Raw genomic sequence first — 27652 nt, forward strand, 5'->3', positions numbered from 1 at the left:
ATACAATACAGCGGACAGCGGCCCCAACGCCCCAACCCTAAGCTACATTATTTCTCAACAACATAAGGAGACGTCCTAGAAAAAAAAATTATATGTTCTGAAAATTTACGACTGCAAGAATTTATGAGCAGACTTACATAAACGGCTCTGTTACAGAGCACAACCGGCAGTGGAACCGTTAAGCCACTGGCGCCACGGGACCACAGGGTGGGCGAACATGGCAGGAAGACATAATGGGATCATAGGCAATTCGGAGCGCACTCGTAAGATGTTGTCAAAATTTGTCCTCCTCATTGTATGAAAACAAAGTGATTAGTAACATGAACTCATCAGGGGCAAGCATTGTAAATTGTTTTCTACACGTTCCTTCTTTCGTGGTTATTCTGCGCACTGGTAGGCGCTTCAATGGCTCAAGTGGAGAGTCCGATTCTATCGCTCCCACCTGATGTACTGTACGTGATTCTGTCCTACTGCGACATTCGGACTTTAGGAAGACTCAGCTGCGTTAGCAGCTACTTTTATCACTTTCTCAAGCAAAATTGTGTCTGGAATCAAAGAAGCAAAAATGCGATTGCCACAAACCAGCTGGATAGGAAGGTCCTCCTCAGGTGAGCTGCCCGCTAGCTTGAAATGGCTGTAACAGTTAGCCAAATAGAGTAGCTGATATACATGTATATGTTTAAAAAAAAAAAAAAAAAGCAACGGCCATTTTATTCCAGATCCCGCCATATCTTGGGGGCTGTAGAGAAATGCTGGATCGCTCTGAACTGGCAAAAAGGGCGCTACAATGAAAAGACGCTTCTCCAACTGTATACTACGTGAGATTGTGCTTTCCAACGTTCTTCTTTGATGTATCTTCCGTTTTTTATGGCGACCTTCTGCGTTTCTTACATATAGTTTTGTCTGATAAATTCATTGAACCTGAAACTGAAACAGCAACAAAAAGTAGTATGCATATTTATAAAAAAAAAGGGGGGGGAGAATTCTCGTTGTTATTGTGACCTTCACGACACGAAAGATACTGTGAACGTTACATAAATACAGCTGTACAAAGTACAAGCTTTATAGGACAACATGCAGGAGCAGCACAGCAATGTTGGCTCTGCAACAAACACTTTTTCGTGACTGTTTCGTATTACTTTTCACGATCACCCTTCCCAAAAATGCACTCTATGTAAAATGTCAGATTATATTACCCGTTAATGGCACACACATTTGATAGGATATATGTGAATTGCTTCAAATTACCATATGATAAAAGGTACCTTTCTCGGTAGGTACATGCCATGGCTCGTCCTTGAGTCTAGTACCCTGTGGTACAGCAAAGGGGCCACCATCCTTAAGCTCGCCAGGCTAGGGAATGGACGCTTGGCCAAGAGACCCTTGCTGAGCTTAAGTGGCCACGCAGATGATGTCGGTCGCTTCGTCTGCAAAAATGGCCTCGTCGTCAGCGGTGGAAAGTGAGTTGCATGACTTGGGATGTTAGCGAATTAGAGCATAAGCAATGAAGGTATGAAACTCGAATTGTTACAGCAGTGAGTACAGCGTTGATTGTGTTTTAAACAATAATTTTACGTGTGGGTGAAAGCCTTTGTGCAGAGCAAAAGTAGCAGATGACCCTGCAGAATAGAGATGATCAAATCTGAGACAGGGAAAAAGGGAAGATGACACACAGACAATTTCAAACACAGCCATTTAATGAAACAGAGAAGTCTAATTGAAACATGATCAGGCAGTGCAACAGAGGCAAGGACAAAGGACATAACTAGGGCCTGACTTTTTAGGGTTAAACCCGTATCCGCCCGATATTTACCCCCCGAACAAAATCTGTAAAATTCGGGTTTAACCCGAATCTACCCGAAAACATCCGGGTCGTGTGGCACACTCGTAAGCGTGCATTAAAATAAAGTTTGATAACATTGCTAAATATTAGTTCCATGATAAGACAAATTTTTATTTAAAAAAAAAAATCACCCGAATACACCTGAATTTCTGACGACAGAATATGCCGTAACGGGATTTAACCAGAATACACCCGAATTTTCAAATGAAAAATATCACCCAATATTTACCCCCCGAATTTGGCCAAAAATAAAACCCGAAAAAGTCAGGCCCTAGACATAACTAGCAACCGAGTTTATTAGAACAACGCTGGCAATGACCAGTCTGACAAGTTCCTTGCCACAAAAGCAACCTCGGTAGGGGAAAGGATTACGGACCGATGGCTCACATTATTCCGAGAGAGGCCAATGAGAGTTGTTTGAACAATTTCCCGCCCATGCAGGTAGGGTATTTCCACCCGACACTTGTGCGCTCAAAGTTTGGTTGACAGTCGGGGCCACGACCTACTAGATTATAACGACCACGTGATACCCCTTCCGCAGCGCCGCACTTTTGGAAGGTAGCGGTGGCGCTACTAATCATCCCAGTTATTGCTTCCTCAACTTCTACGATACTTTGTACTTCAGCTTACCTTAGCATTTCTGTACAAGCGGTGGATATTCCACAGAGGTTTCATTCTGAGGTTGATTATCATCACCATCATCATTCTACGCGTTTTCATAAGAGCTATTGCTGTCGTCTGCTACGGTAGTCGTACGTACGCTTCTGCACGTTCAGAATTCAAATTTTCATCGTCCAATCGTGATGCAGATCTCGCGTGCCGATGAGTAGCGCCCCCTGGCGGATCGTGCGGACGGGCTTCTCATAGGGGTTGCTGATTATGACATGCTCGTTATAATTAGACCCTGACGTTTTTGGGTTTTATATTTCTCCAAATTCGGGGGGGGGTAGAAATCGGGTCAATAAATTGATGTCGAAAATTCACGCAAATTCGGGCAGAAAAATTACCATCAGACTGAGTTCGGGGAGAAATCGGGCATTATTGTAGAATAAACGTTCACTGTACCGTTTATCCAGAGTGCCAGAAGTAAGGGACAGTCGCATGTTTTGTGAGAAACTAGTATGTCGATGCCTTGAGGGTGCCTAACCTAGGTGTAGTTTTGCAGGTAGAAATCGGGTTTAACCCTAGATAGGTGAACCTCAATTCGGGGTGCAAATTCGGGGAAAAATCGGGTTTAACCCTAAAACATCAGGGTCTAATTATGATCTAGTAGGTCGTGGTATCTACACACCTTCTCTTAGGTTGCCAGAACAAGAGGTACATCCTAAGTTTTGTTTGTTCCTTCTCCCGTGTGCCTGTGAAGCTTGCTGCCATTCCTGGCTCGACAGGCCGAAGCAGATATTACTATAACGAACATGAGTTACGTCATTTCAGCGATGGATCTCTGTGGATCTGGACATCCAGCGATGGTCTCTACCTTCACAACCGGTGGCGCTGCCACACTCAGGCCATCAACAGCGTCGACTACGGTGACAAGGTCGTCGTGACGGGGTCTCGTGACAGGACCGTCAAAGTAGGTTGAACTATGCCCGTGGCTCAGAACGAAGAACTTGCATATCGCCTGTTCAGAATTTACTCTCCATTTCTAAGATACCGTAGCAAAAGCGCAGGAAAATGTAATCTCTAATAATGCCGCAGCAAACTGGAGGTGCTTACCTACTGCACTTTGTAGGCAACTATCTTCTTGACCACTTTCCCAAAATGAGCATTTTTTTTTAAACTGAAATCTTCGTATTTTTAAGCTGGAACTTGCAAATTTTTTGTTCTTTAATTGTATTACTTTGGTCTGGATTTCTGAATTGAACATAGTTCTGTATGTAAGGTGTGTTTGTTTATTGGATTCTATCGTCTCGAGAGTCACCTCTTGGTGGGGTGGGCAAAAATGCCACACCGTGGCTTTCGTCGTATAATCTGAGAGCTCGGCACCAGAGGGGCTCGCAGGGGGGGGGGATTGAGACCCAATGACTCTACTCTCGATCTCTCTTTATTACGATTCAGACTCGCGCAAGCAGAGAACCAAACACACCCTACAGGGATACCGTATGGTGAACGCCATTTTGTGTCTCCACACAGGTATGGACGCTGCACGATTGGTCTTCTACTCTGGGTTACAGCGTGCCCGTGGGGGACCGCGTGTGCGCCGTCTCTCTGTCCCCGTGCGGTAGCTTTTTCCTGTGCGGCTCGGCGGGTTGCAATGGTGTTCCACCCCTCCAGCTCTACGATCTCGGCACGTAAGGGCCAAAAAAAGCTCTGGTGGGATTTCTATAAGAATTTAACTTCCGTCAAGATTGTACCGATGGCACGCATAAAGATGCGAATCACGACATGGCCGTGCCTTAAACGAGTGCAAAACTCTCTCATAAATCTTTGGTTTCTGGCTGCAGCGCGTTGCACGACAACAGTTACCGTAGCTCACATGCAAAACCCTCTACATTCGTGCCTGGGATTCCATCCTGGGAGAATGAGTGAGGTTTGCGTCACTCCATGGCGAAGCGGGGCCTCACGGGCGTGTGCCATTAGCTATGGTAGACCAATTTTTGTTGAAGATAGACCAAAAGCCCCAGGGGTCATGATGCTTATTACTGCGTAACACTGGCTTGCACAAACAAATAATATAAACAAAACAACAAATAAAAACAACGATAAACAAAGAAAAACTCTCATGAACAGTTTTTCCTTCACGTCTTTAAAGCTGATGAGGACGCCCGCATAGGCGTCGAAACGTCCCTTTTCTTCGTCGTCCCGAACGTCCCGAACGGGGGCTCGCTACATAATGGCAAAATAGAATTGCGCAATGATAGGGCACCATGACCCAAAAATATTTTGCACGGTTGCTCCTGAATCCCGATAGACGGCTCAGTCGTAAATCCAGGGTGTCTACCAACCTGGAAAACCGGGAAAATGTCGGGGAATTTCGATGCAACTGGAAAAGTCGGCGGATTGTCGGGGGAGTTGCTTAAAAATCGGCTGGAGTCTGGGGGAAAATTGCAGGGAATTGCGAGTACCACTCAGTACGGTTGAGCGGCCACGACGCAGCAACGTTGCCACGAGTAACGATTCGTAAGTATAAAAACCTCATAGGCAGAAAAGGTAGATCTAACCAGTGATGGCCACTAACTACTTCGCGATGGAGTAGTTTAACTAGTAGTTCAACTACTTTTGAGGGGAGGTAGTTAAAACTACTACTTTAACTACTGCGACGTATTTTAACTACATCTCTAACTACTTAACGTTGTCCATCAACACCAATCCCATTCTATAGTGTTCTTGGACACCTAAATACGAATCACAAGCAGCGATAAAAGTGAAGATTTAGTACACAAGCACGGCACAATTGTTCTGCACCTCTGTTCTCATCAAACAAGTAGCTCAAGGTAAAAGTCAGAAGCACAATCGTGCCGTAAAGCTTGCAGCAAGATCGGAAGTAGTTGGCGCCTGCAGCAACGTAACTACTCGAAATAGTAGTTTAACTAGTAGTTGCCACTACATTTCTGCAAGTAGTTGATAACTACTTTTTAACTACAATCAGGTAGTTTAACTACATGTAGTTAACTACTGGCCATCACTGGATCTAACTTCCCAATAAGCGACAAGGGTCATAAACGAGGCACAGTACGAGAATGCAGGAAAAAGAATGTGTTCTCTTAAACAGTAAAGTGAAATATGGATTTGTATTCTGTTTGTTAAATTCTGTAAGTGATCCGCGTTATTCAATTATTCGATAAATAATCTGTTTTATGAGCGACCTATATCAAAACGTAGAACGCTAAATTTCCTTTCATTTTGGTCAGGGAATTCGCTCGAAATAGTCAGTAAAAAAACCTGGAAAAGTCAGGGATTTTGAAGGCTACAGTTTGGTGGATACCCTCAAATCTAATCAGTCCTAAATTTAACTTTCTTGCTCCTTTAAACAGACCTCAGCTATGACGAATATTCCAAGGTTCCTCATAATACGATATTGATTTAGAGTTGTATTTAGGGAGGTGATAAAGGGGTTCGTGTTTGTGGGTCTCAGACTACTGGAAGCAGGTGTATTGTGTACTCAATGCTCATTAATTCGAATACACCTTTACTGCAACGCAGTACAAGTGTAGTACAATCACACGCGTAATTACAACGATGTGCGCATAAGTGAAGTACAATTACGCGCTATTTTGCAGTGCGCACCGACTGTGATGTGTGTAGAATGAGTTTCACGTCAAAATGACAAACGAATCTGCCAATGAAGACATATTTATTTTTAACAAGAATTGGTTCACTTGAAATGGTATTTTTGTCAGGAACAGCATTGTAGAACATGCAATAACAAGAAATGGGCTTCACAATCACGCAACAGCGCTATTATAACAGTCCCAACACTGCTCTAGCTTCTGTACCGCTCCACTCGCAGTGGGTACTAGCTCTGGAATATGGGTCTCGGCGAGGGGTACCTCTGCATGTCGCAGCTGAGTCGGAGCTCCCCACGTATGGTGTTGATTGGACAAAGAAATGTGGGAAGGTGGCGTTCCTGCAATATATTTCCTCCCACAATTGCGTGTGCTGGAGAGGACATACCCCAGACGTTTTTTTCGACGATTCGGAGGAAGGAAAGAGAAACCTCAGAACTGTCTTCACGTTTTAATTACAAACGGATGAACCTCGTTCCTTTTACGTTGCTGTCACGGCGACGGGATCCTTCGTACCGCGAAGAGAAATTTTTGCACTTCAGCGCCCCTTTAACATCGCTCGTGGAAGACGACGTGCAGTTTGTACCATGCCTCCAAGTTGCTGGTGTGCTCAGCCCGATTCAGACCTGCAACGTTGGAATCGACAGGCACACAGATTCCCAACCGATCCACTAAAGTTTGTGCCCGGCCCAGTTCTTTTATTGGCAACTATGGTGGGGTCTACCAAGGTTCATGACATCCTAGTCTAGCCCGTCCTAGCCAACCTAACTTGTAGGCCATGGTACTCAGCTCGCGCTCGATGTGCCGTTGAAATCCGACCATTCGGTGACTTAGCCCGCAACAAAAAAAAAAAAAGCCTCCCAGTGCAGTGCACTGTATTATGGGAGGAAATGTAGTAGGTATGTTGCAGCTACGTGGTTTAAATACACCCAGCATTCTCGTGCCATTTCAGAGGAAGCAGGGTATCAGTGCTGGGCTCCGGCTACCGCAACGGAGCTGGAGTACTGCACCTGCAACCGGAGTCTCCGATGGAGGTGCTCTCGTGTGGCTACGATACGTTTGTTCGACTTTGGGATTTGAGATGTCCCACTCACAGGTAAGCAGAGTTGAATTTTTGTCGGATTGATGCGGGGAATAGCACGATTTAATAGTTAGGCATCGATTATTTGTGTAACCGCTCCTATAATAACCAGTGATGGCCACTAACTACTTCTACAGTAGTTTAACTATAACTACTAACTACTTCGCGATGGAGTAGTTTAACTAGTAGTTCAACTACTTTTCAGGGGAGGTAGTTAAAACTACTTCTTTAACTACTGCAGTGTATTTTAACTACCTCTATAACTACAACGTTGTCCATCAACAGCAATCCGATTCTATAGTGTTCTTGGACACCTAAATATGAATCGCAAGCAGTGAAAAAAGAAGATTTAGTACACGCGTGGCACAACTGCTCTGCACCTCCGTTCTTACCAAACAAGTAACTCAAGGTAAAAGCCGGAAGCACAATCGTGCCATAAAGCTTGCGGCAAAATCGGAAGTAGTTGGCACCTGCAGTAACCTAACTACTACTGTAGTTAACTACTCAAAAGAGTAGTTTAACTAGTAGTTGCCACTACATTTCTGCACGTAGTTGATAAACTACTAGTTAAACTACCTGATTGAAGTTAAAAAGTAGTGAACTACTGGCCATCACTGATAATAACATCACAGGCTGGTTACTAACAGGGATCGGAACCGTTATTCCTTTTTTTTTTTTTTTCGGTTCTGTTCAGGTTTAGTTCTGCAGCAGCGTAAAATATCGGTTCGAACCGGTTCAGGGACGTGAATTTTGAGCAGATTGCCGTGGGTTAAAAGCAAGCACATCCTTACGATTCTCAAATAACGCAAATGTACTTTTGTTGTTGCCGACACAGCAGTGGTTCACAGCAACACTGCGTGATCTGCATTTCAGGTGCAACGTTACGCTAGCATACTGTACCCTCTATGTTTACTCATCGTATACATCCTGCTCAAGGACTGGCCTTTATTTTCGCAGCCCAAAATGAAAACTTTGGGTTTGCTGGACGACAAAAATTGTGTACAAGGAAGAAGAAAAAAAAATAAAACACGACCAGTGACACCTCTTATCCTTTTTGACCACATATATTCAATTGTGCCATCTAACATCACATAGCGTGCACGCTCACTATTGGCTCAGTTGTGCAGGCTGTGTTGGCCCCGTTGTGTGGCTCAGTTGTGTTGGCCCCGTTGGACCACACGGTACCTTCCCGAACACGCAGTCTACATTTACTACTACTTTACTTTACTACTACATTTACTCCTTTGGGCGCAAGAAATTTGACTTGCCTTTGGTGTCCAAAGTACCAGATGAATGATCGGTGTTACTTCACCTAGAGAAATCAAGCACTGCCAGACCTCAAAACTAACACAACTGAATGAACGCAATAGCTGCAAGGAGGAAATACCAAATACCTCACATATTTGGGTTTGTTCGGTCTTTGTTTAGAATTTGTTTGGCATCGCGGCTCAGTCCACTGTGTAAACCGTAGTTCCGATCTCTCAGAACGCACATTACGTCTGAACCGTTTTGCAAACCGGTAAGCGCCTAAATTTTTTTCGGTTCAGTTCCGGTTCAGTGAAAAACGTGGGTTTTTAGCAGTTTTCGGCTCGGGTTCAGCTGTGGTTCCGATCCCAGGTTGCTAATACTAATCGTGCAGAGGTACTCTTCTAGCATAGTTCTTGAAATTTCCGAATGTTGCAGCATGTTTCGATGATTTTCACATTCTCGTGGCAGCGTCCGAGCCTGGGAGGACCCTCATGACTCGACGGTCTACTGCATAGCATCGGATCACCACATGACTGTGGTGAGCGGCACCAACCGCTACGGCGTAGTGCGCCTTTGGGACAAGCGCACCACTCGACCCATGCAGGTATCTATATGCTGTTCTTTATTTTCAAACGGAGTGAAAGTACGTAGTACTTTTGGGGATTTCATGTTGGGAGCTGCAAAAATCGTGTTATTTGAAAGAGGGGAGAACCCAGTCATGAAAGGCAGTGCCAAGTATTCAGCCCCGATGAGTGGCTGAATGCGCGCACTTTGGCAGGCTCCATTTCCTCAGTTTTACCCAGTTTATCCCTAAAGCGCAAGGATCTAACCGTATTGTGTCTGTCTTTTTTGCAAATGCTGAGAGATGTTAAAAGCTGCTTGCGCAGTATTGATGCTTTGCATATTAGTAAAGTCAAAATAATGTACAACAGTGTTTCCAACAGGCTACAAGTGTGTGGTCTGCCTGTTGCATTACGAATCTGCACTGTAGTTTAGAAAAGTCCCACTTTCATTTGTAGAATAATATGCTGCTGGAAAATATAGGACTGCAATTTCTTGCAAGTACCTCAGAGTCCCCAATTTCACCGCAGTTCGTGCGCTTGTCTGGTTCCCAGATTAGCTTCGGAACCCACGTAGGGCTTTGAGGAGGACCACCTTTTATTCTGCGAGCTCCCATCGAGACGTTGTGACATAACCCGTGACGGAAATCGTTCGGGGTTAAAACGTACCGGAAGAAACAAAGCATCGATGTAATCCTGGACAAAATTGATAACGTTTGCACAACAGCAATAGGTGATACCCAAGGCAACTTCAGTCACGCGTAATTGAACCTCTGTATGCAATAAGGAGATAAGTCGAAAAATCCCAAAATGAGAAAAGGGACCCGATATGATTATCCGTCCCATTGACACACACGCATTTCCCGTTTTTTTACCATGCTGTAGCGGGCCAATAAATCGCGATAAGGTCCTAAGTTCTCATTGGCAGGTGCATACTGGTATGTAGATGGCATTGCAACAAAAATAGTAAAAAGAGGATAAGTCGACGTATCCCCTTATTGCATACAGAGGTTCAATTGATGGTGCACACACAACTCACCAGTGATGGCCACTAACTACTTCTACAGTAGTTTAACTATAACTACTAACTACTTCGGGATGGAGTAGTTTAACTAGTAGTTCAACTACTTTTCAGGCGCGGCAGTTAAAACTACTTCTTTAACTACTGCAATGTATTTTAACTACATCTATAACTACTTATTAACGTTGTCCATCAACACCAATCCCATTCTATAGTGTTCTCGGACACCTAAATATGAGCCAGAAGCAGTGATAAAAGTGAAGATATAGTACGCATGCACGGCACAATTGCACCTCCGTTCTCATCAAACAAGTAGCTCAAGGTACAAGTCGGAAGCACAGTCGTGCCGTAAAGCTTGCGGCAAAATCGGAAGTAGTTGGCCCCTGCAGTAACCTAACTACTGTAGTTAACTACTCGAAATAGTAGTTTAACTAGTAGTTGCCACTACTTTTCTGCAAGTAGTTGATAACTACTTTTTAACTACAATCAGGTAGTGTAACTAGTAGTTTAACTACATGTAGTTAAACTACTAGTCATCACTGCAACTCACCTAATCCTTCCTTGCTCTATCAAGTCCCATAAAAAAAAAAAAAGGAATTGTTCCCTGCAGATGTACTACGTGGGCCACGGGAACAGTCCAGTCTACTCCCTGGCATTTGATCCCTGTTACCTATATGCCGCCCTCGACCGGTCTCTCAACCTCCTCTCGTTTGCGGGCCCCACTTGGAACCCGCAGAGCGACCCTGCTGATGCCAGATAAGCCTAGTCAGCATTCCCCGTCATCGTAACATCCATCCAGAAAAGGACTGTAATGTCTGTGGAAATAAAAACTGTTTTTTTTTTTTTCCTTTCTCTCTCTTTTTTGTTCGCCGCATATAACACAATCTTCCTCGTTCAGCTCAGATCCATTTAACGCTCGGATCTTGGTCTTTGCTGTGTACCCATCCTGTTGCAGATTGCAGGCCGCAAGGCAACTGCGTGTACGGCTTATCACAGTAGAGGTGTACGAGGCTCGGGTAGTATTGCCGGTAACAGAGGAAAGCGACCGAGAGTCCCAGTAACGAGCCGGCCAATACATCTGCAAGGTTACGGAACAAGTATATGTATTAGTACATGGTGCCTAAGAATTAGATTTCGGAAAGGATAATATGCAGTTAATTTTGTACCAATTCTTAAATTTCTCAATTACAAAAACACTTTCATGCAGCTATTATTAATATTTTTTATTTATATTTTTTTTAATAATAATTTATTAATTTTTAATTTATATTTATTTTTATTTTTATTTTAGATATTTTCTGCTATTTTAGCTCGAGAAGGGCCACGGGTGATAGCTGGAATTTAGAATAACATAACTGAACCACCTTAGAATCCTGTGCCTGATATGTTACACTGTATCCCCTGATTGGCAAAATTGTGTGGCCACCTTCGTAAGCACAACAGTATAATACTTTTCGAATTACTCAATTAGAAAATTGCTGCCATATCTAAAAGTTCTTCTTTTTTTGGTCCCAAGTTTTTGCTAGCTCCACTATGTTATTTCCAGCCCAAATTACTTTCTTCTTCGCTATCGCAATTGGCTATTACGACACAACTGAAATAAATGGAGACACAAAAGAGCTACAAAAATAACGAATTGATTACTTAGTAAAGAAATACGGTGCAAATGAAAAAATAAAAAAAAGAGAGAGAGGTGAAATAGAAGGTTCACACATGTTCTACCGATCAGGTGTGAAGCACTGTATCGAAGAAATTTAAAAATGAAAAATGAGAAAAATACACGTACAATTAATATGCACCACGCGAATGAGACCAACTGAATGTTCTTCGCAGTCGTGTATTGTACTCTCAAGTACGAGGTGCGATCAGAAAGTTCTGAGACTAGTTATGTATAGGGCCTGACTTTTTAGGGTTAAACCCGTATCCGCCCGATATTTACCCCCCGAACGAAATCTGTAAAATTCGGGTTTAACCCGAATCTACCCGAAAACATCCGGGTCGCGTGGCACACTCATAAGCGTGCATTAAAATAAAGTTTGATAACATTGCTAAACATTAGTTCCATGTTAAGACAAATTTTTATTAAACAAAAAAAATCACCCGAATACACCCGAATTCCTATCGACAGAATATGCCGTAACGGGATTTAACCCGAATACACACGAATTTTCGAATGAAAAATATCACCCGATATTTACCCCCCGAATTTGGCCAAAAATAAAACCCGAAAAAGTCAGGCCCTAGTTATGTAGCACGATCAGTGCACAGCAGTTGATGTCAGTGACCTTCGTTTTTTTTCTCATGCCGAGTGGCATCCATTTGTGAATATCGGTTGCCGCGCTACGCACGTTTTTGTGACCACGTGCGCAACGAGCCGGTGCGATTTCAGTACGGACTGCAAATTGGAGCAGAAAGCAAACATCAAAAATTCCGCATCAAACTCGGCAAATCTGCAACAGAGACGATCGAGATGATCCAGCAGGCTTGTGGCAATGAGCCAATGAGTCGTGCAAGGTGTTTGTGTGGCACTGGCGCTTCAAGGGAGGCAGAACATCGTTGGAAGACGAGGCGAGGCCATCCACGAGCACAACCTCCGAAAATGTCCACGTGATAAGGGAACTTGTTATTACTTATCAGTGTATTATATATATATAAAGAAAAAAATTTTGTTCCTTCACAAATTTTTTTGCGGAAGATCTATCGAACGGATTTTGGTTCTAAAAACGGCTTTGGTATCTGGTGACCGAAGAGATCAGATGTTCTCGTTGGAGCAACTTTGTAGCTTTTATAATTAAAAAGTTAATTATTGAAAGTTAATTAAGACATTGCCTTAGGAGTCTGCTAGTGCCCTCCTAGGGAGTGCCCTTCAGCACATGCTATATTGCAGTTGATTTCATCTCGGAAAAAGTGATAGATATATTTTTTAAAAAATCTGTATACACTTAGCTGGGACACCCTGTATAGTCAGTGACAACGTAAGTCATACACCTGGCCCCGTCCCCATACAAGAATTGCTCCACCCGCGCGGCAAAGTGGGGACTGAGGGGGGAGAGAGAGCTTTCACTACATCGTGAAGCAGGAGGGTCGTGCAAAGGCTGGTAGCCAATCGCGGGAGCCTTCCACGGATGAGTGGGCGGTCCCAATTGTAGTACTACTTAAGTTGTCACTGACTGTACCTGCACCAAAGGTGCACTTGAACTATCTGAACTGGTGCTTTGTAGAAGTAGTGCAGACAAACCAGAGGGACCTAGAGATCACTATAAACCAGGGTTGGCTACCGGAAACGGAAACAAAATTCAAAAGTGGTAACGTTAACGGAAACCAAATTCGCAGGACGTTTCCCTCGGTGTTTTCGCGTTATTATGAAAATTATATATATACGCACAATTCTTCCAGTCATCATTGGTTTATTTTCGGGACTTACTTTCGTGTTGAGCCCACTGCGCAGCAATATGGACGCGAAAGTTTTGGATGACGTGTTATTTTTGCGCACGAGCGGAGACTTTTGAAACTTAAAGGCATGTATTTCCGCAACCTAGAGAGGCATCTACTTGCGGTGTATAAGATTCGTGACGAACTTTGCATTAAAGTCTTTAGTGTTTGTGTTTGGTGTGGCTGTCCTTCTGCATCCATTATGTAACTAGATTATTTGACACGAAAAATCCAAAACCAGATAGTACGAGTTCCGGATAAGAAACAGAAACCAGTACCGAAACTACTCGGAAACGAAATTCTTAAAAGGAAACGGAAACCGCTACCGAAAATCGTCCAGAAACTTTGACTTTGACATTATTTTTTAAGTGCTCATAACAGCTGCCAGGCCTTGTGATGATGCACAAAATATAAGAATATCACAGTATAAAAGAATATATCACATATGTGTGTATATATATATATATATATATCACACTGCCAATCTAGCATAATCCCGTAAACGCGTAACAGGCAACAACAGACCTCTTAAATGTCACAAAATTGGCGGACAAGTCGGAAAAGAAGGGACAAAGAAAGTCGGACAAGAAACGGAAACAGAAACAAAAAGCCGAGTTTTTCGGTTACCGGAAACGGAAACAATTATATTTTCGGCAACCAACCCTGCTACAAACGGTTCATACTGTGTTACGATGAAGCGCTATTTGTTTGGAGAAGTGCAATAAGATATACCCTGCCAGTGGTGATGGTAGTCGCACGTCCGACTCACTGCCACAGTTACGGCCCAGAGCAGGAGGGAAGCTGGGAGCACCAGTCGCCATGCCTGTTGCCTCTTGTTCGTTTGGAATGTTCCCAGCTTACCAAACAAGTATAGCGCCGTGAATCCGAGGCTCGTAAATGAAACTGCAAATGGCCACATGGCATTATCCTTCAAAGGGTGTGACAATATAAAATACCCCCTACACGGTGGATTGTACAACAAATACTTAGGGCCTGACTTTTTAGGGTTAAACCCGTATCCGCCCGATATTTACCCCCCGAACGAAATCTGTAAAATTTGGGTTTAACCCGAATCTACCCGAAAACAACCGGGTCGCGTGGCACACTCATGAGCGTGCATTAAAATAAAGTTTGATAACATTGCTAAACATTAGTTCCATGTTAAGACAAATTTTTATTAAACAAAAAAAAATCACCAGAATTCCTGACGACAGAATATGCCGTAACGGGATTTAACCCGAATACACCCGAATTTTCGCATGAAAAATATCATCCGATATTTACCCCCCGAATTTGGCCAAAAATAAAACCCGAAAAAGTCAGGCCCTACAAATACTGCATGTTCTCACACCAGAAGAATGAGATTTGACCAGCATGTGCTCTAGAATATTGCACAATATGTTGGGCTAAGGGCGTGGCTTCGGACTATTTCGAACCTCCAAGTATCTTACTTCTTTTTCTTTTTTTTTAAATATAAATCGACTTTGGAACATTTAATGAATAGTCCTCATAAATTAAGCTGGCACAAAGGTTACGCAGCATATCTGCTGCTTAATATGATTTTACTAATGGCAACTTACAAGAGGAATGTCCACTTGGAAAACTCTTGAGACCCTCTACAACATCTCTGTCAGGGCCCGTGCAGGGACGTGACAGACTCCCGACCCCGTCCGGGAAACAACGGAAAAAGAAATCTGGCCTCGGCCTGGAAACAAAACCGGCACTAAATCACCTTGCACATTGAGAATTCTTCATGTGCATCAACACTCTTTGGAGTAAAAGTGGTTGGATTAAATGGGGCCACTTACACTCTGAGCAACCCAGCCTTAAAGGGACAGTCCGGACTAGGGCTTGGATCTCGGAATCCAGGGATTCCGGGATAATAAATTTTGACTTTCGTGATCAATAAATGGTGAGTATAGCACTCGTGAAATGGAAAGAACAGTATCTTACCAACCTTTGCGTCCACGAAAAATATCCGGTGCACCGCGAAACTGAACCAACCGCGTCATCCACGACACATGACAAACACGTTAGCTGCTAACCAAACTCGCCATACCAGCCCATATCTCTCCTGCAGCTTTTTAGACTCTGTGATGAAATAAATAGAATAAATAAATAAATATCCGAGAACAGCCATCGAGTAGCATTAAGACTCCTACAAGGATTCTTCCTATCTGTGAGAGGACTACACAAAATGTTGCAGAAGTGAGTCTCTCTCTCTTTTTTGACCTTCATCACTGGGTTGATTGAAAGTGAAAAGAAAGCAGGCAGCCTTTCCAGGAAACTAGACTCAGCCACTCTAGACGAGAGCACAATAGCAAGAATAAGAAGAGAGAAGAGCCAAACGCACACTGTATTATTGCTATTTACGAGTCGCGCGCATGTGGTCCTATACGACCCCCGTATCTCTATGGATTGATACGGTCCTATACATCCTAGTAGGGACAGCTGTACAAAAATTCGTATCCCATCCCGGGATTCACACCTAGAAATCCCAGGACCGAAAAAACGGCTCGGGATTCCGAGGCAAAAGGGAGCCTCCAATATCTTGGTCCCACACCCACGTGACGTCGGACGGTAGCTCGTGCTTACATCGCTGTCAAACTGAAACTCGTGTGAACATGACGTTCTGCTCGGTGAAATCTTGCGGCGTAATACAACTCTAATCTCGAAATCAGTCCGGACTGTCCCTTTTGAAAAACTGATACCTGATACCTGATAACTGATACTCAGGTGCAATGATGTGCATACTTTGATAACTTCCATAACTTACCTTCCTACGCTCACCTTGATCACGTTGGTGATGATGCCATTCAAGCACAGCGCCAGGCTTAGCCCTGTAGAGAAGAAGCGAAAGACAGTTTTTGTGGGGGGTTGCGCTCAACGTAAGTCTCGTGAATTTTCAGCAGGAACGTTGGCAACATTGAATCGCGCTTGGCTACCTACTGGGCTAACTGCCGTGCTGGTATAGCGGTTGAATTTTTTACGCTCCATGAATTGTACCTCAGTTCGAATCACCAGCGATAAAAGAAAGGTCTTGTACAGCTTGTTTGATTGAGAAACTGGCGGTAATTTTATTTGTGAGCATTACAGGATGACGGCATTAGCAGCATAGCAGTATAGCACAGCTGTAAAAGTTTCGTCCGGAACAGTGGAGTTATCTTTGAGAAATTTGGATGAAGGAACACTGCTCGCACAACACCATGAAAAACACCGCGTTACTCTGAACTTGCCTGTCAAATTCAAAAGGCTCAGGGAATATCATTGTGGCAACAGACTCGGCTTGGTGGTGGTTACTATGCATGATAAATGAGATAAGAGATCCTTAGAGGCTAGCTTGCCAGTCACCCTCAAAGAACATGTGGCTGCCACCCTGTCTTGGAAGAATGTGAAGTGTCGTATAAATCAAAACATAGGATCAGGGGGGAAGTTGTTGAAGTCATTATCATTATCAGAACAACGGATAAATGTACCAGCAGCAAGTCCATTGCGATGACGGAAAAGGAATTTATACTAGTTAAGTCCTGTTTGAATGTACAATATGCGCAGTCTGTCTAAGTGGACAGTGCGCTGGAAATAAAACGACAGTTGGAAGTGAGTGCGTGTTCTCTGCCATCTTTGTCTTGTCTTTAGTTGCACTCGTTTATCATGAATATCATTAGGTGCACCGGTAGCAAAGCTGGTTCTTCTGTTCTAGAATCTCTTGTTCTGCATAGTGACTTACATATCAATCTGAATGGGCTCTCCAGGTTATATGTCCCTCTGTATAAAGCACCAAGTTCTCAGTCGTTTGTCATCTGTTATGTCACTCCGATCCATTTGCCTGGCGCATGATAAAAACGTCAGGATGGTATGTCGGATGTGGGTTAAATTATCATTTCTCAGTGGTATATACCTAAAGGTCATCTACCTGAGGTTATCTACCAAAAAGGTTGCATACCTAAAGTTGCTTGGATTAGGTCACCCTTGTCCTTGATGTACAGGTAGACGGTTAAGATCACCACTACTGGGAATGTAAACACTATCACCTAGGAAGCAGAACATACATAATAAAACTGATGCTTTAAATGTATAACACGTGCTGGAAATAAGTGACCCCCCCCCCCCCCCCCCCCCCCCCGCAAAAAAAAAACTTTACAGTCATAATGTAGTTGCCATAAAAATGTGTGTTTAAAGGAGCAGCAAAGATACCCTCCATAAAGTTTACATTTTGGACTGCGGCAAACTGCATAACAAATACTGTGTGCAAGAACGATAACCGCAGCTGTGTGCGAAATCTAGTGCGAGAAGAGGTCTATTATCCCTGATGTCCTGCAGAAAAAATAAAATAAAATAAAATAACTATGTAATTAAATAATTAAATAAAAACCACTTCTGAAAGCCTGGCAGTGAATGAGAGACGGATGGCTCAAGTAGCCGTGTCCGTTGCGGATACATGCGAGACAACATTTTTTAAAATACTCCGCACATATGTACTCTCTTACCCAGAGGGACGTTGTTGTTACGTAGCTCTCTGTTCTCGGAAACTTGTACAACCACTCCTCCTCCGGCTGTATTTTTCGCCGAAATGGCTCCACGAAATCGACTATGCTGAAATGTAATCAGCACACCGTTAGGGGAAGCCCCTGCGACTTGAGGATTAATTCGAGTTATTTTATATGTCATTTCGCCACAAGTCAAACACTATTTTACGACAAAGGCTCTGTGTGTGTGTATGTGTTTTGTCTTTTATTCCTAATACAGTCAACTATTGATCAAATAATAAGGTCAACTGTTGGTGACAGTATACAGACATGCTCCTGCAGGGATGTCCACAAGAGTTTCATGTTGTAGGCAGGTCAGAGAGCAATGTATCAGGTGTAATCATGTCTTCTGCACGATATGTACAGTTTCCGGAGTGTTGATACAGAAACAGTGTCTGTAGGTCATGCTGTACGTGTATGTGCATATCTGTCGTGCTTAATTTTAAACATAAAGCTGGTTCGCCTCGACGTTCAACATTCGTTTTTTATGAACGTTTTTTAACAGCGCGATTGAACGTGCTGTAGTAATATGGAGCAATCATTGATATTTGAAAGAAGGACCATCACTACTTACAAGTACAGCAGCAATAAAACTGCACGCGTTAGGATTTCTACCACCAGCTGTTTAGAATTCAACAAATTCGTTTTCATATTGTCGCTTTTCTACGTTCTGTCGACTTACAAAAACTTCTAACAGATTTTAATCTAGCTAGTATTCATATGTGAGCTTGCACGCTCACATTTACACGTTTCAGGATCTCTTTTGATGGCCTTTCCAACGCAGAGTCATCATTTCCACAATCCGCAACCTACTTCACCTTCACAACATACTCCACTTCTTGTTTCTTGGAACGCGGCTCGGATTGGATTTTTTTGTGGATAGTGGATACTGCGGCGGCTTCGGTATGATAGCTTCGGCCATTGCTTCGGCGCGATTCGCTGCCACTGCCACCAGCCGCGACAAAAATATGTAAACCGAAACCAATTAATTACTGCAACAAATGACCCGCTTCAGTGGCACATTTTTCTCTAAAAGGTGTCCACTGAAGGTCCCGAAAGGGGTAGTACCCATTTTCATGCCGACGGCGCCCTGCTTTAGAAGTTATGTTTTTCACGAAACGTATTTGAATTTTTATTTAAATAATGACTCCTCCCACTTATTCACACAGTGCGCAGGTTGTAGGTGGTGTCGGACAGATACTTGTAAAACAGAAAGTTCTTCTATTGGTGCAGCCGTTCGCGAATTATTTAGCCCGAGGATTTCACTGAAACGACTGAAACACCCTGTAAAAACTCATGTTGTCATCGGCAAACGCGTTACTACTCCGTCTTTAATTGCTCGCATTTGGCGCGCTGGAATGGTTTGCACCACTTCCATTTGGCACGTTCTTTTTGAAGGTGAAACAACACAAATGCACGAAATGAGAACGATACAAGGCAAGCTCATAAAGTGCCAAATGAATTTATTTAGGTTAAGTCATCCCCATAAACTCCCCTTTTGCTCTCAGAATGGGGATGCAGGACCGATTGGCACAGTTCTTCTGAATCAGCAAGTACGCCACGTCCTGGAGCATATGTATTTCGTTTGACCACTAACAGAAAATTTACGAGTTGCCATGGTCCCCAGGCACTTTTGGAAGTCGTCCGCTCTCGCTAGTGCAAAAGGGCACGGTAGCAGACGTTTTCTGCATCAAATTACGGACTTGTCATCAGGGAGATGTGGTGGATGTTGCAAACACAGATCGCGGTATGCTACCGTGATGTTCTTGGTCGAGTAAATTTGCAGCATTCCATTTTCAGCAATAGGAAATTGATTGGTGCGCTTTATCAGTGGGTCATGGTTTAAAAGACCACTCCTTTAAAAGGGTTGGGACACTTTCACAGATGTGGTTCATTACATCATGGACGCATTGTACCGCATACAGAGTACAGAGGAAAAAAGAATTCTTCTTCTACGTGTCATACTTAGTGAGATACAAGCCATCGAGCACACTCCCGGGCAAAACGCAGACCTCAGTGTTGCGTCCATTCCCATTGGCAGCCGTAAGCACGTGACTTATCGTGCGCTGTGTCACTGGCGGCAGTGAGGTCTGTGATGTTAGAGCCGCGTGAGTTTCGGCATCCGCGGTGCCATTTTTTCCGCTTCTATTACCCTCCTCGCTGTGAAACTTTCAATGCAGGTTCACATCGATGCAAGGCACCGTTTTTTACGTTTATCTGGGATAACCTGTCGCAACCCCTTTAACAGCCGTTAAATGCGTATAGAAATGTTAAGGGCACATTTATTTTCCACATTTTGTGCTTTCAAAGTATGAAATGTACTAGTGAAAATGTACTATGAAAACACATGCACACACACACACACAAAGAAAAAAAAAAAGAGAAATCAAGGCATGATACCACATGAAACGTTCCCAGTCCGTGGCCAGCCCTGTAATCCATTGCAGTGCCTAAGTTATGCAGCACAGCTACACGCCACACCACTGTTCCTATTCCATTGCACCCTTTAATAAAATCAGGTACAGATCCAAAGACAAAGCCAGTGCCTGCCTTGACCAACTTAAGCAATCACTCATATATTACATCTCATTTAACCACAAGACAATGGGTCTACACCACAACTACTGGGTCAAAGACATTCCAATCACACGTCTACAAGCCCTTCTGCCACTGCCAGGTTCCAGTAGAAGTTCTCCAGGGCAGGGGCAAACTTGAGTTCTTTCAGCTTCTGAAGGCTGACTACCTGTCTTCCGTTTTGACTGCAGGACGTGGCACGTTTGAGGTTCGACAGCAGCTCCTGCGTTTTTGTTGCTATGTCCTGCGTGGCACAAAACACTCTGCTCTTACTCGGGATTACGGCAGAACCGCTTTGCATTTGTGCAAATCGCTCAATGGATACGTTGTCACAAATTACACATACGGGTGTCCGGAGCTTTTTCTTTGCCCCCTGCTATGCCTGCTTATCTTTTGACAGGCAAACTTTGCACAATGTACAATTTTCTATTTTAATCTGAGGGATAAAAATCTGGAGCAACTAAGACATGTTCAATTTTGCAGCCACGTGTACTTCTATGAGCGATACTGTCCCAAAAAATGGCCAGACGCGGCTTCAGCAATATGTTTCTTCTAGTCCCTGCGAGAGGCACGCCCACATTTTCGTTATTTCTATTGCTATTTAGGTTCGCAGCTAGTGTGCAAGTCTAGTCGGTGTTAGCAAGAGAGCATCTGGCAACACTATTGTGGGCAATTTTACCAGATAATGAGGTCCCAATTAAAGCATGCGAGCAAAAATGAGCATATTTGACCATTCAAAAGTATTGGTAAGTAGACAATGCAGGAAGCGAAGAAACGACTGTAAAGATATCGCAGAACACACTGTACACTGATATGACTGATTAGCCATACTGACAACGTCTGCACAGCTTCTTTTTACAAGTATCCATTGTAGCAGTTCGTATGAATGCACACAGACAAGAATGCTAAGAGCATGTGCTTTTTCTTGATATTTATACATTTTATCAACGTGTGCACACTAGTGTAAATGCCATAAACACCCTTTATGACCCTCACTACCTTTACGATTAAAAATATATCTGCTTTCGGAACTTTTAAACTATTGATCGGGCAAAACACTAGGAGTACTTATCACCTCAGGTATCTTCAGGAGCGTATTGGTTACTTATTTGTGTGCATCTGTGTGCAATATCTTATCCATGATTATTTACATGATAAACAGTGATATTTCTTAGGAGACCACAACCAGAAGCTAAATTCAAACAATCTTTAGTCAGGTTTACATGTTGTTGAAATAAACAGATTCTAAAGTTATAGATATCCTTTGATTGACGATACTTATCAATGTTTAAAATACATTTTTAGATTGAGCTAGGTTATCTTATCAGAGCCAACACACTTATTCCTTACATGAATCAGATTGGGATCTGGTACTTACACGGATCAGATCCTGGTCAGACACGTTTTCATTGTCTGCCTGCCTCACCATAAACATGGCAATTTCCTTGTGGGTTTTGCTCATCTGAAACGAATCTGTAAAAAAAATGCGTAAAATGGGTAAAAAAAACACTTAGTTTAGGAAAGTCTGATCTCGGTTCAAACGGTAACTCGTGTTAGTGAAAACGGGCCTAAAAGATTAGCAATTTGCCCAGAGGAAAGTTTTGGGCTTTCACCTTTGCAGTGCGGAGCCACGGTAATTTCGATGGCAGCCAAATTAACAAACAAGTCGTAGAGGTCGAGCCGCCCCTCGGCTGCAGCGTCTCGGAAGCCCACCAGGTAGTGGCTCCTCCCGGACAGTTCCGCCAGTTCTCCCTGGTTCAGTTCCATGAACGGGAAAAAGTGTTCGCACCCTGTCCTGTGCTGCGTCAATGCCGGAAACACCCTGAAACGGAGAGCACCGTTGGGAGCTACGAGGTCCCAGTGTTTTCCTAGCAGTTGTAGGAAACTGCCGTTATATTGCGGAGCCGCGAAGTAATTATTAGAAGCAATGAAGTAACTTACAATTTGATACATTCTGCCCATGACTTGTACTACTTGAGGAACAGTTACTTTCTGTCGTGATTTGTCGCAAATTTGTTTGCTGTATTGACTCTTTCCAAAAGCCCTGAGGCTTTTCCGTAGAGTTCAATTTTTCTATTCTCGTTACAGCCACAGGGTCTTGCGCAGATTTTAGCGTTCATATTTAACATAATGTACTCAAGCAAGGGCTTGGTGGCACATACAGACACTCATCTCGCCTAACCAACAATGTAAATTTAATTATTAAATTAAATTAATTAATTAAAGTAATTAAATTTAATTAAAACCTGAAGAAGTGCAGCCTACTGCACGAAAGTCTCGTTTTTTCCGTGAATTAAACTATTTAATGCTCTCAACCATTTTCTGTTTACTTGTGAATTTTTTATTGGGGGTTTGTACGTTGAATGTCTGGAGCTGTAGGACTGGCAATTTAATATCGATATTAGATGCACTTTCTGGCTTCTGTTCAGGTGTTCTGCTTTCTCCATACAAGTTTTCTTGTTCACATTAAATCTTTCTGTCATCCAGTCAATCATACTGATTACGAACTTCCTGAATGAAAGCCATTGTTTTCAATTACTTTGCCCGGCTGGCTACTAATGTCAGGCCACCTTGAATGCACACACTGTAGTATCTCAAGGGTGACGAGCAACTTTTGATAACTTTTCCTGTAGCTTAGTTAGACCTATTTTGAGTAACTTACACATCTCTGACCATGCTTATGCATATAAACATTGGAACAGAGTAGAATCATTGCAAATGATACAGAGGGTTTCCAAAGCTACACTTCATAGCTGTTTCCATGGCCCCTACAATGGTTATGTGCCCGGGGAAAAGTAACGGAAACGGTATTATTCGGAAAACATGGCAAGTAACGGTAACAGAAACAGATATTGCGCGCTTAGAATACCTGAAATGGCAGCAAAAATAATTTACCCGAATTATTGTAATCCTTTATTGTATCATTTAGACAAATCTATTAAATAAAGCTGAATGAAGCAAACTAAAATGAACTATCAAACTGTAGCATACAAGTAAATGTATGGCAAACAGAAGAAGCATAGTTGTTCTTATACGCTTATGATGACCTGCAAGTTACAACGGTTAGTAACATTCGTGAAAACCATGTTCATATATTAGCTTGTCAAAGAAACCACTTCAGTTACCTTTCCCTGTTATGTACCCCATGTTCACTATGCAACTTCACACAGTCCCATTTTTTGCATTAATTAGGGTGGCAAATGACTGGCGTAGCCTCGTCGTTTAGGGCGAGTTTAATTTCTGAGCCACTGCTGTTTTTTATGGGCAATATCGTTGGACGACCGCCAGGTTAGGCATCGACTGAGTATGCTTTCAGGAGCTCTCACTAGAAGTGCAACCAATTCCACATTATCAACATACAACGAGAGAGAGATAGTCACATCAAAGACTACGAGGATACAGGTGTGCATCCCCCAGAAACACATCCACGAAATGTTTTCCTGGATCCAGTACTGCCCACAGAAATAACCGGCTTGGGAATTAAGCTAACCCAAGCCATGTTACAAATTAAAACTCATTTGGGGCACATGTCAGTTTATCTTTGATTTGAGTGAATATAGTTGTATAATCGGACCGGATACTCATGAAGCACATGCATGGATATAAACATGCGTACAGCATGTGTACACGACGTATAATACGGATCAGAATATGAAGTAGTGCTCATTTTGTTTTGCCCTCTTGTGTGGCGGGCTTTATGTGAGCAGCTTTGGAACAACAGTGGAATCTATCTAAGTGGAACCTGAAGGGACCAAGCAAATCTGTTTCATTAATAACGAGTTCCATTTCCTTAGTGAATGTGGCACGGGCTGTACTAAATGCTGTCTTAGATTGTTTTCGGATGTGCACGATCAGTAAGCAGCCTTTGCTGCATTGCTGTACCAAACTGAGCTTACAAGAAAGGGAACTATTGACAAACACACGATTGATGCTTCTTCATAAACTGTCAACTCAATAAGCTGCAACGAGTCGGTAAAGGCTTTGATGTAAATGGGAATAGCACCTAGAAATCTGTTGCATTAGACTTGTTTTCTGTTCTGTTTACCAAGATGTGCCCTAATTATAGTTCGGTTGAGAGCACTTTTGCATTGCTTAAATCCAAATGATACCGTGGTGTCGTTCTGTTTAAGCTGAAATGCAGTTTAAGCAGCTTCCACTTAATGAGAGTCCACTGTATTAAAATATATTCAGTTTGGAAGAAACATCGATTCGATTCATAATTTGAAGAGTAAATTATTCGCTTCAGTATTCGAAAAACTCAAATATAAGTGGGACTGGGTGCAAGTGGCCCAACAACAGGTAAGTGCGTAACGAAAAGAAGTGCTGAAACTACACGTTTTACCTGATATATTTGAGAAGTAAGCTTAGCTTATGATGGTACACCATCACACGTTTCTTTAGTATCAATGCTGTGTAGATGAGGATAGTTTCCAGGCCAAACATCCGGATTATTTCTGAAGCAGAAGAGGACGAAACGAGTTACACAGCACACGGTACCGGGATAAATGACGCAAAGTTACTCGGCTACAAAAGTCAACTTGCTCGAGTTGAACGACGTTAAATATCCCATTTATCCTGTGCCATTCTAACGATAGGATTACAGGGAGTGCGATAAGCATTTGAAGCTAACGTGCAACCTTGCGTAGCTTATGCACAGTATAACTATACCCTGGGATGCCTATACAATTTACGTTACCTGAAACGTTGCTCATGTGTGGGTTGACGGACACCATGTGCAAGTAAATAAATTTCGAACTACGCACCTTTGATGTGCACTTGGACGACGTCTCGTTTGCGTTCAAAATCTTTCAGTAGAAAGGTTCCGTTTTCTTCCGTCGTACAGGACCCTTTGATAGAGACCGAAAGAAAAAGCCGCAGAAGTGCCGTTGGATCGCCCATCTTGCAGTATACTTTACTCAGTATTCTCGCTAATGTCTCGTACTTCTCAGGGTTCAGGTCTTTCGTACGCAAGATGAGTACAAACAGACGTACCTACGAAAGAAGAAGAAGAAGAAGCACCAATGGGTTAGTTACAGAGCAGTTACATCGGCGTATCGAATACTGCTTCCTTTGTTGTCCACCAGACGGGCGCGGACGTCAGTGCGGAAATTAGAGATTGGTTACAAAGTGACCGACCGTCCGCGACACTACATCACAGTACCCCAGAACAACACTGTACTGAGGATTGATACGTAGAGCATCGCTGGAAAATAATGTCGCGGTGAAGATGCCAACTTACCCGACTTAAATTATCACTGTCGAACACTTCAGTCTGGTGCATGTAAAACCATTCACCGTGATGGTGACAGTATCGGAACCATACAGGCTGTTCGCTGGTAATGCTGTCATTCTCCAAATCACATTTGAGTAATAATAATGAACGGTCATCTGCGCTGAAGGAAGGGTAGGACCATGTCCAAAGAACGTCATTGCTAGTGTCTTTCTCTGAAAATAAGGAAAGGATGCAAAATACAAAACGGATCCCCACAGACGACCCGATCTCCTTAGCGGTCTTTGCAACAATCGTCGTCTGCGATCTAGCTAACCACAAAAAAAATTGCGAGAGTCGTGGAGGAGAATGCTTCAGAGCAGGAGGGTCAGTTTGACAATAACTATGGTGATAAATGGAGAAAAACGTGCAAATACTACCTATTAAACCAATCGCTCTCAGATCGTTAAACGCAGCCATGACACATGATGGGCGTTTACATGTCGCCGATAGCGCTGCGATTTGCTCCCATTTACATTTACTACGATCAGACAGAACTATAAACGTGGCTTCCACGTTCGCTGTATTGTTTCATTTTTTTATGGAACTACGCAGAGACACACGAAAGGTTTATGACCTTGCTAAACCACTGTTTGTGCGCCAGTGCGCCAGAAACACTGTGTCAGCTGGCGTGGTGGCGGGGCGAGGTCGAGGTCCCGAAACAGGACATTCCAGAAAGGGAACTCTTTTCCGATACCATGGAAACGCACTAATGACAATTTCTGTTGAAACCCCGTCTCAATCCCTCCGTAAAAACTTTAGCTCCATTGTAAGGTGTGTCTTAGTTGAGGCAACGACTCCGTAATTTTTGGAGAATCTCTCCGTTTGAACATCGCGAAACACACCACATTTCGTAGTGTTGGGGACACCTCAATTTCCACAAATCTTTTAAGCGAATAATTCCTAGGGTTGTCCAAGGAAGTTATTTTCTATTTATTCCGATGGTGGACAATCGTATGCGAATTCTCTCTCGGGAGAGATAGCACCAATCTCGTTTAAGACTGTCCCTCATGACAGAGGAGAGAGCTGAAATTTGAAGTATTGGCGTATCAAGAACTTGATGTACACAGAGAAATGGCATAACTGAACAACACACACACAATGCTGAATGACTTTTCACATGGTGTGGGAGCTCTTTACATCACCCTACTCCCTATAATGGACAATGTAACATCTCGTCACCTGGTACGGACTGCACTTACAGCATTTTGCTAATTAGGCAGTGGCTTTCTCGTGTGGCTAACAGACATCTTTACATTTGGAACGTTTTTCTTTTGTATCGGAAGGGTGGTACCAGCGAATAAGTCCTTCCAAACGTAACAGATTTAGTAAGCAAACTTGCAAATCGTGTAACAGACACGATGTCCGATCTCCTGAAGGTGCTCAGACAACCCTGGAATTACCTACTTTGTATGTAACTGGTTGCAACCGACAACTTTTTAACTCCGTCAGTTCCGAACCCCCCCCCCCCGTACCGACAGAACTGAACCACGACCATCGAGATCAGAACTTTTAATCTTATGCACTGTGGTAAACATCTTTTATGATACAGAGCTCCCGATTATTTTCAGCAGCAGCTTACACTGCATGATAATACGGTCCTTGCAGAATAAGACGCTGTGGAGGAGGAAAGGCATGCAGTAGGTGACCAACATTCAGTGCTTGCATAAAACAGTGCTCTCAGTCCTTTATCCCGTCTTAAACGGGGTGGCCTCCGACTATAGTTGTATCGGAGCTAAGAACGGCATTGCCGGTGCTTCTTTTTTCCCTGCGTATTTAACCTCCAGAAGCCAACATAGTGTTTGAAACATTTATGTACAATTTCTTCGGGTCATATTTATTTTATTTTTTTTACAAAGGTTATTTTCATAT

General features: G+C 43.1%; 3 protein-coding genes across 3 annotated transcripts; 1 reads left to right on the forward strand and 2 right to left on the reverse strand.

Annotated features, from left to right (window-relative positions):
• Positions 1 to 207: 207 nt before the first annotated feature.
• On the forward strand, positions 208 to 10824 carry LOC135377336 (F-box/WD repeat-containing protein 4-like). The gene is made up of 8 exons (XM_064609691.1): positions 208 to 608; positions 720 to 818; positions 1278 to 1460; positions 3278 to 3416; positions 3977 to 4134; positions 7022 to 7165; positions 8867 to 9002; positions 10590 to 10824. Exons 1-8 carry the CDS (start codon positions 406 to 408, stop codon positions 10737 to 10739), a joined length of 1212 nt encoding a protein of 403 aa, XP_064465761.1. The 5' UTR covers positions 208 to 405; the 3' UTR covers positions 10740 to 10824.
• Positions 10796 to 18749, reverse strand: LOC135377337 (phospholipid phosphatase 5-like). The gene is made up of 7 exons (XM_064609692.1): positions 18512 to 18749; positions 17899 to 18004; positions 17355 to 17442; positions 16188 to 16251; positions 14992 to 15116; positions 14144 to 14314; positions 10796 to 11057 (listed from the first exon to the last, which is right to left on the reverse strand). The coding sequence occupies exons 1-7, from the start codon at positions 18586 to 18588 to the stop codon at positions 10879 to 10881; spliced, it is 810 nt and encodes a 269-aa protein (XP_064465762.1). The 5' UTR covers positions 18589 to 18749; the 3' UTR covers positions 10796 to 10878.
• Positions 18750 to 20427: 1678 nt separating this feature from the next.
• On the reverse strand, positions 20428 to 26408 carry LOC135396698 (DENN domain-containing protein 10-like). Its single transcript, XM_064627826.1, has 7 exons — positions 26161 to 26408; positions 25751 to 25956; positions 25275 to 25503; positions 24854 to 24965; positions 22125 to 22333; positions 21890 to 21984; positions 20428 to 20755 (listed from the first exon to the last, which is right to left on the reverse strand). Exons 1-7 carry the CDS (start codon positions 26198 to 26200, stop codon positions 20582 to 20584), a joined length of 1065 nt encoding a protein of 354 aa, XP_064483896.1. The 5' UTR covers positions 26201 to 26408; the 3' UTR covers positions 20428 to 20581.
• Between the last annotated feature and the right edge of the window lie 1244 nt (positions 26409 to 27652).

Source organism: Ornithodoros turicata, chromosome 1, assembly GCF_037126465.1.
Source record: "Ornithodoros turicata isolate Travis chromosome 1, ASM3712646v1, whole genome shotgun sequence".
NCBI lineage: Eukaryota > Metazoa > Arthropoda > Arachnida > Ixodida > Argasidae > Ornithodoros > Ornithodoros turicata.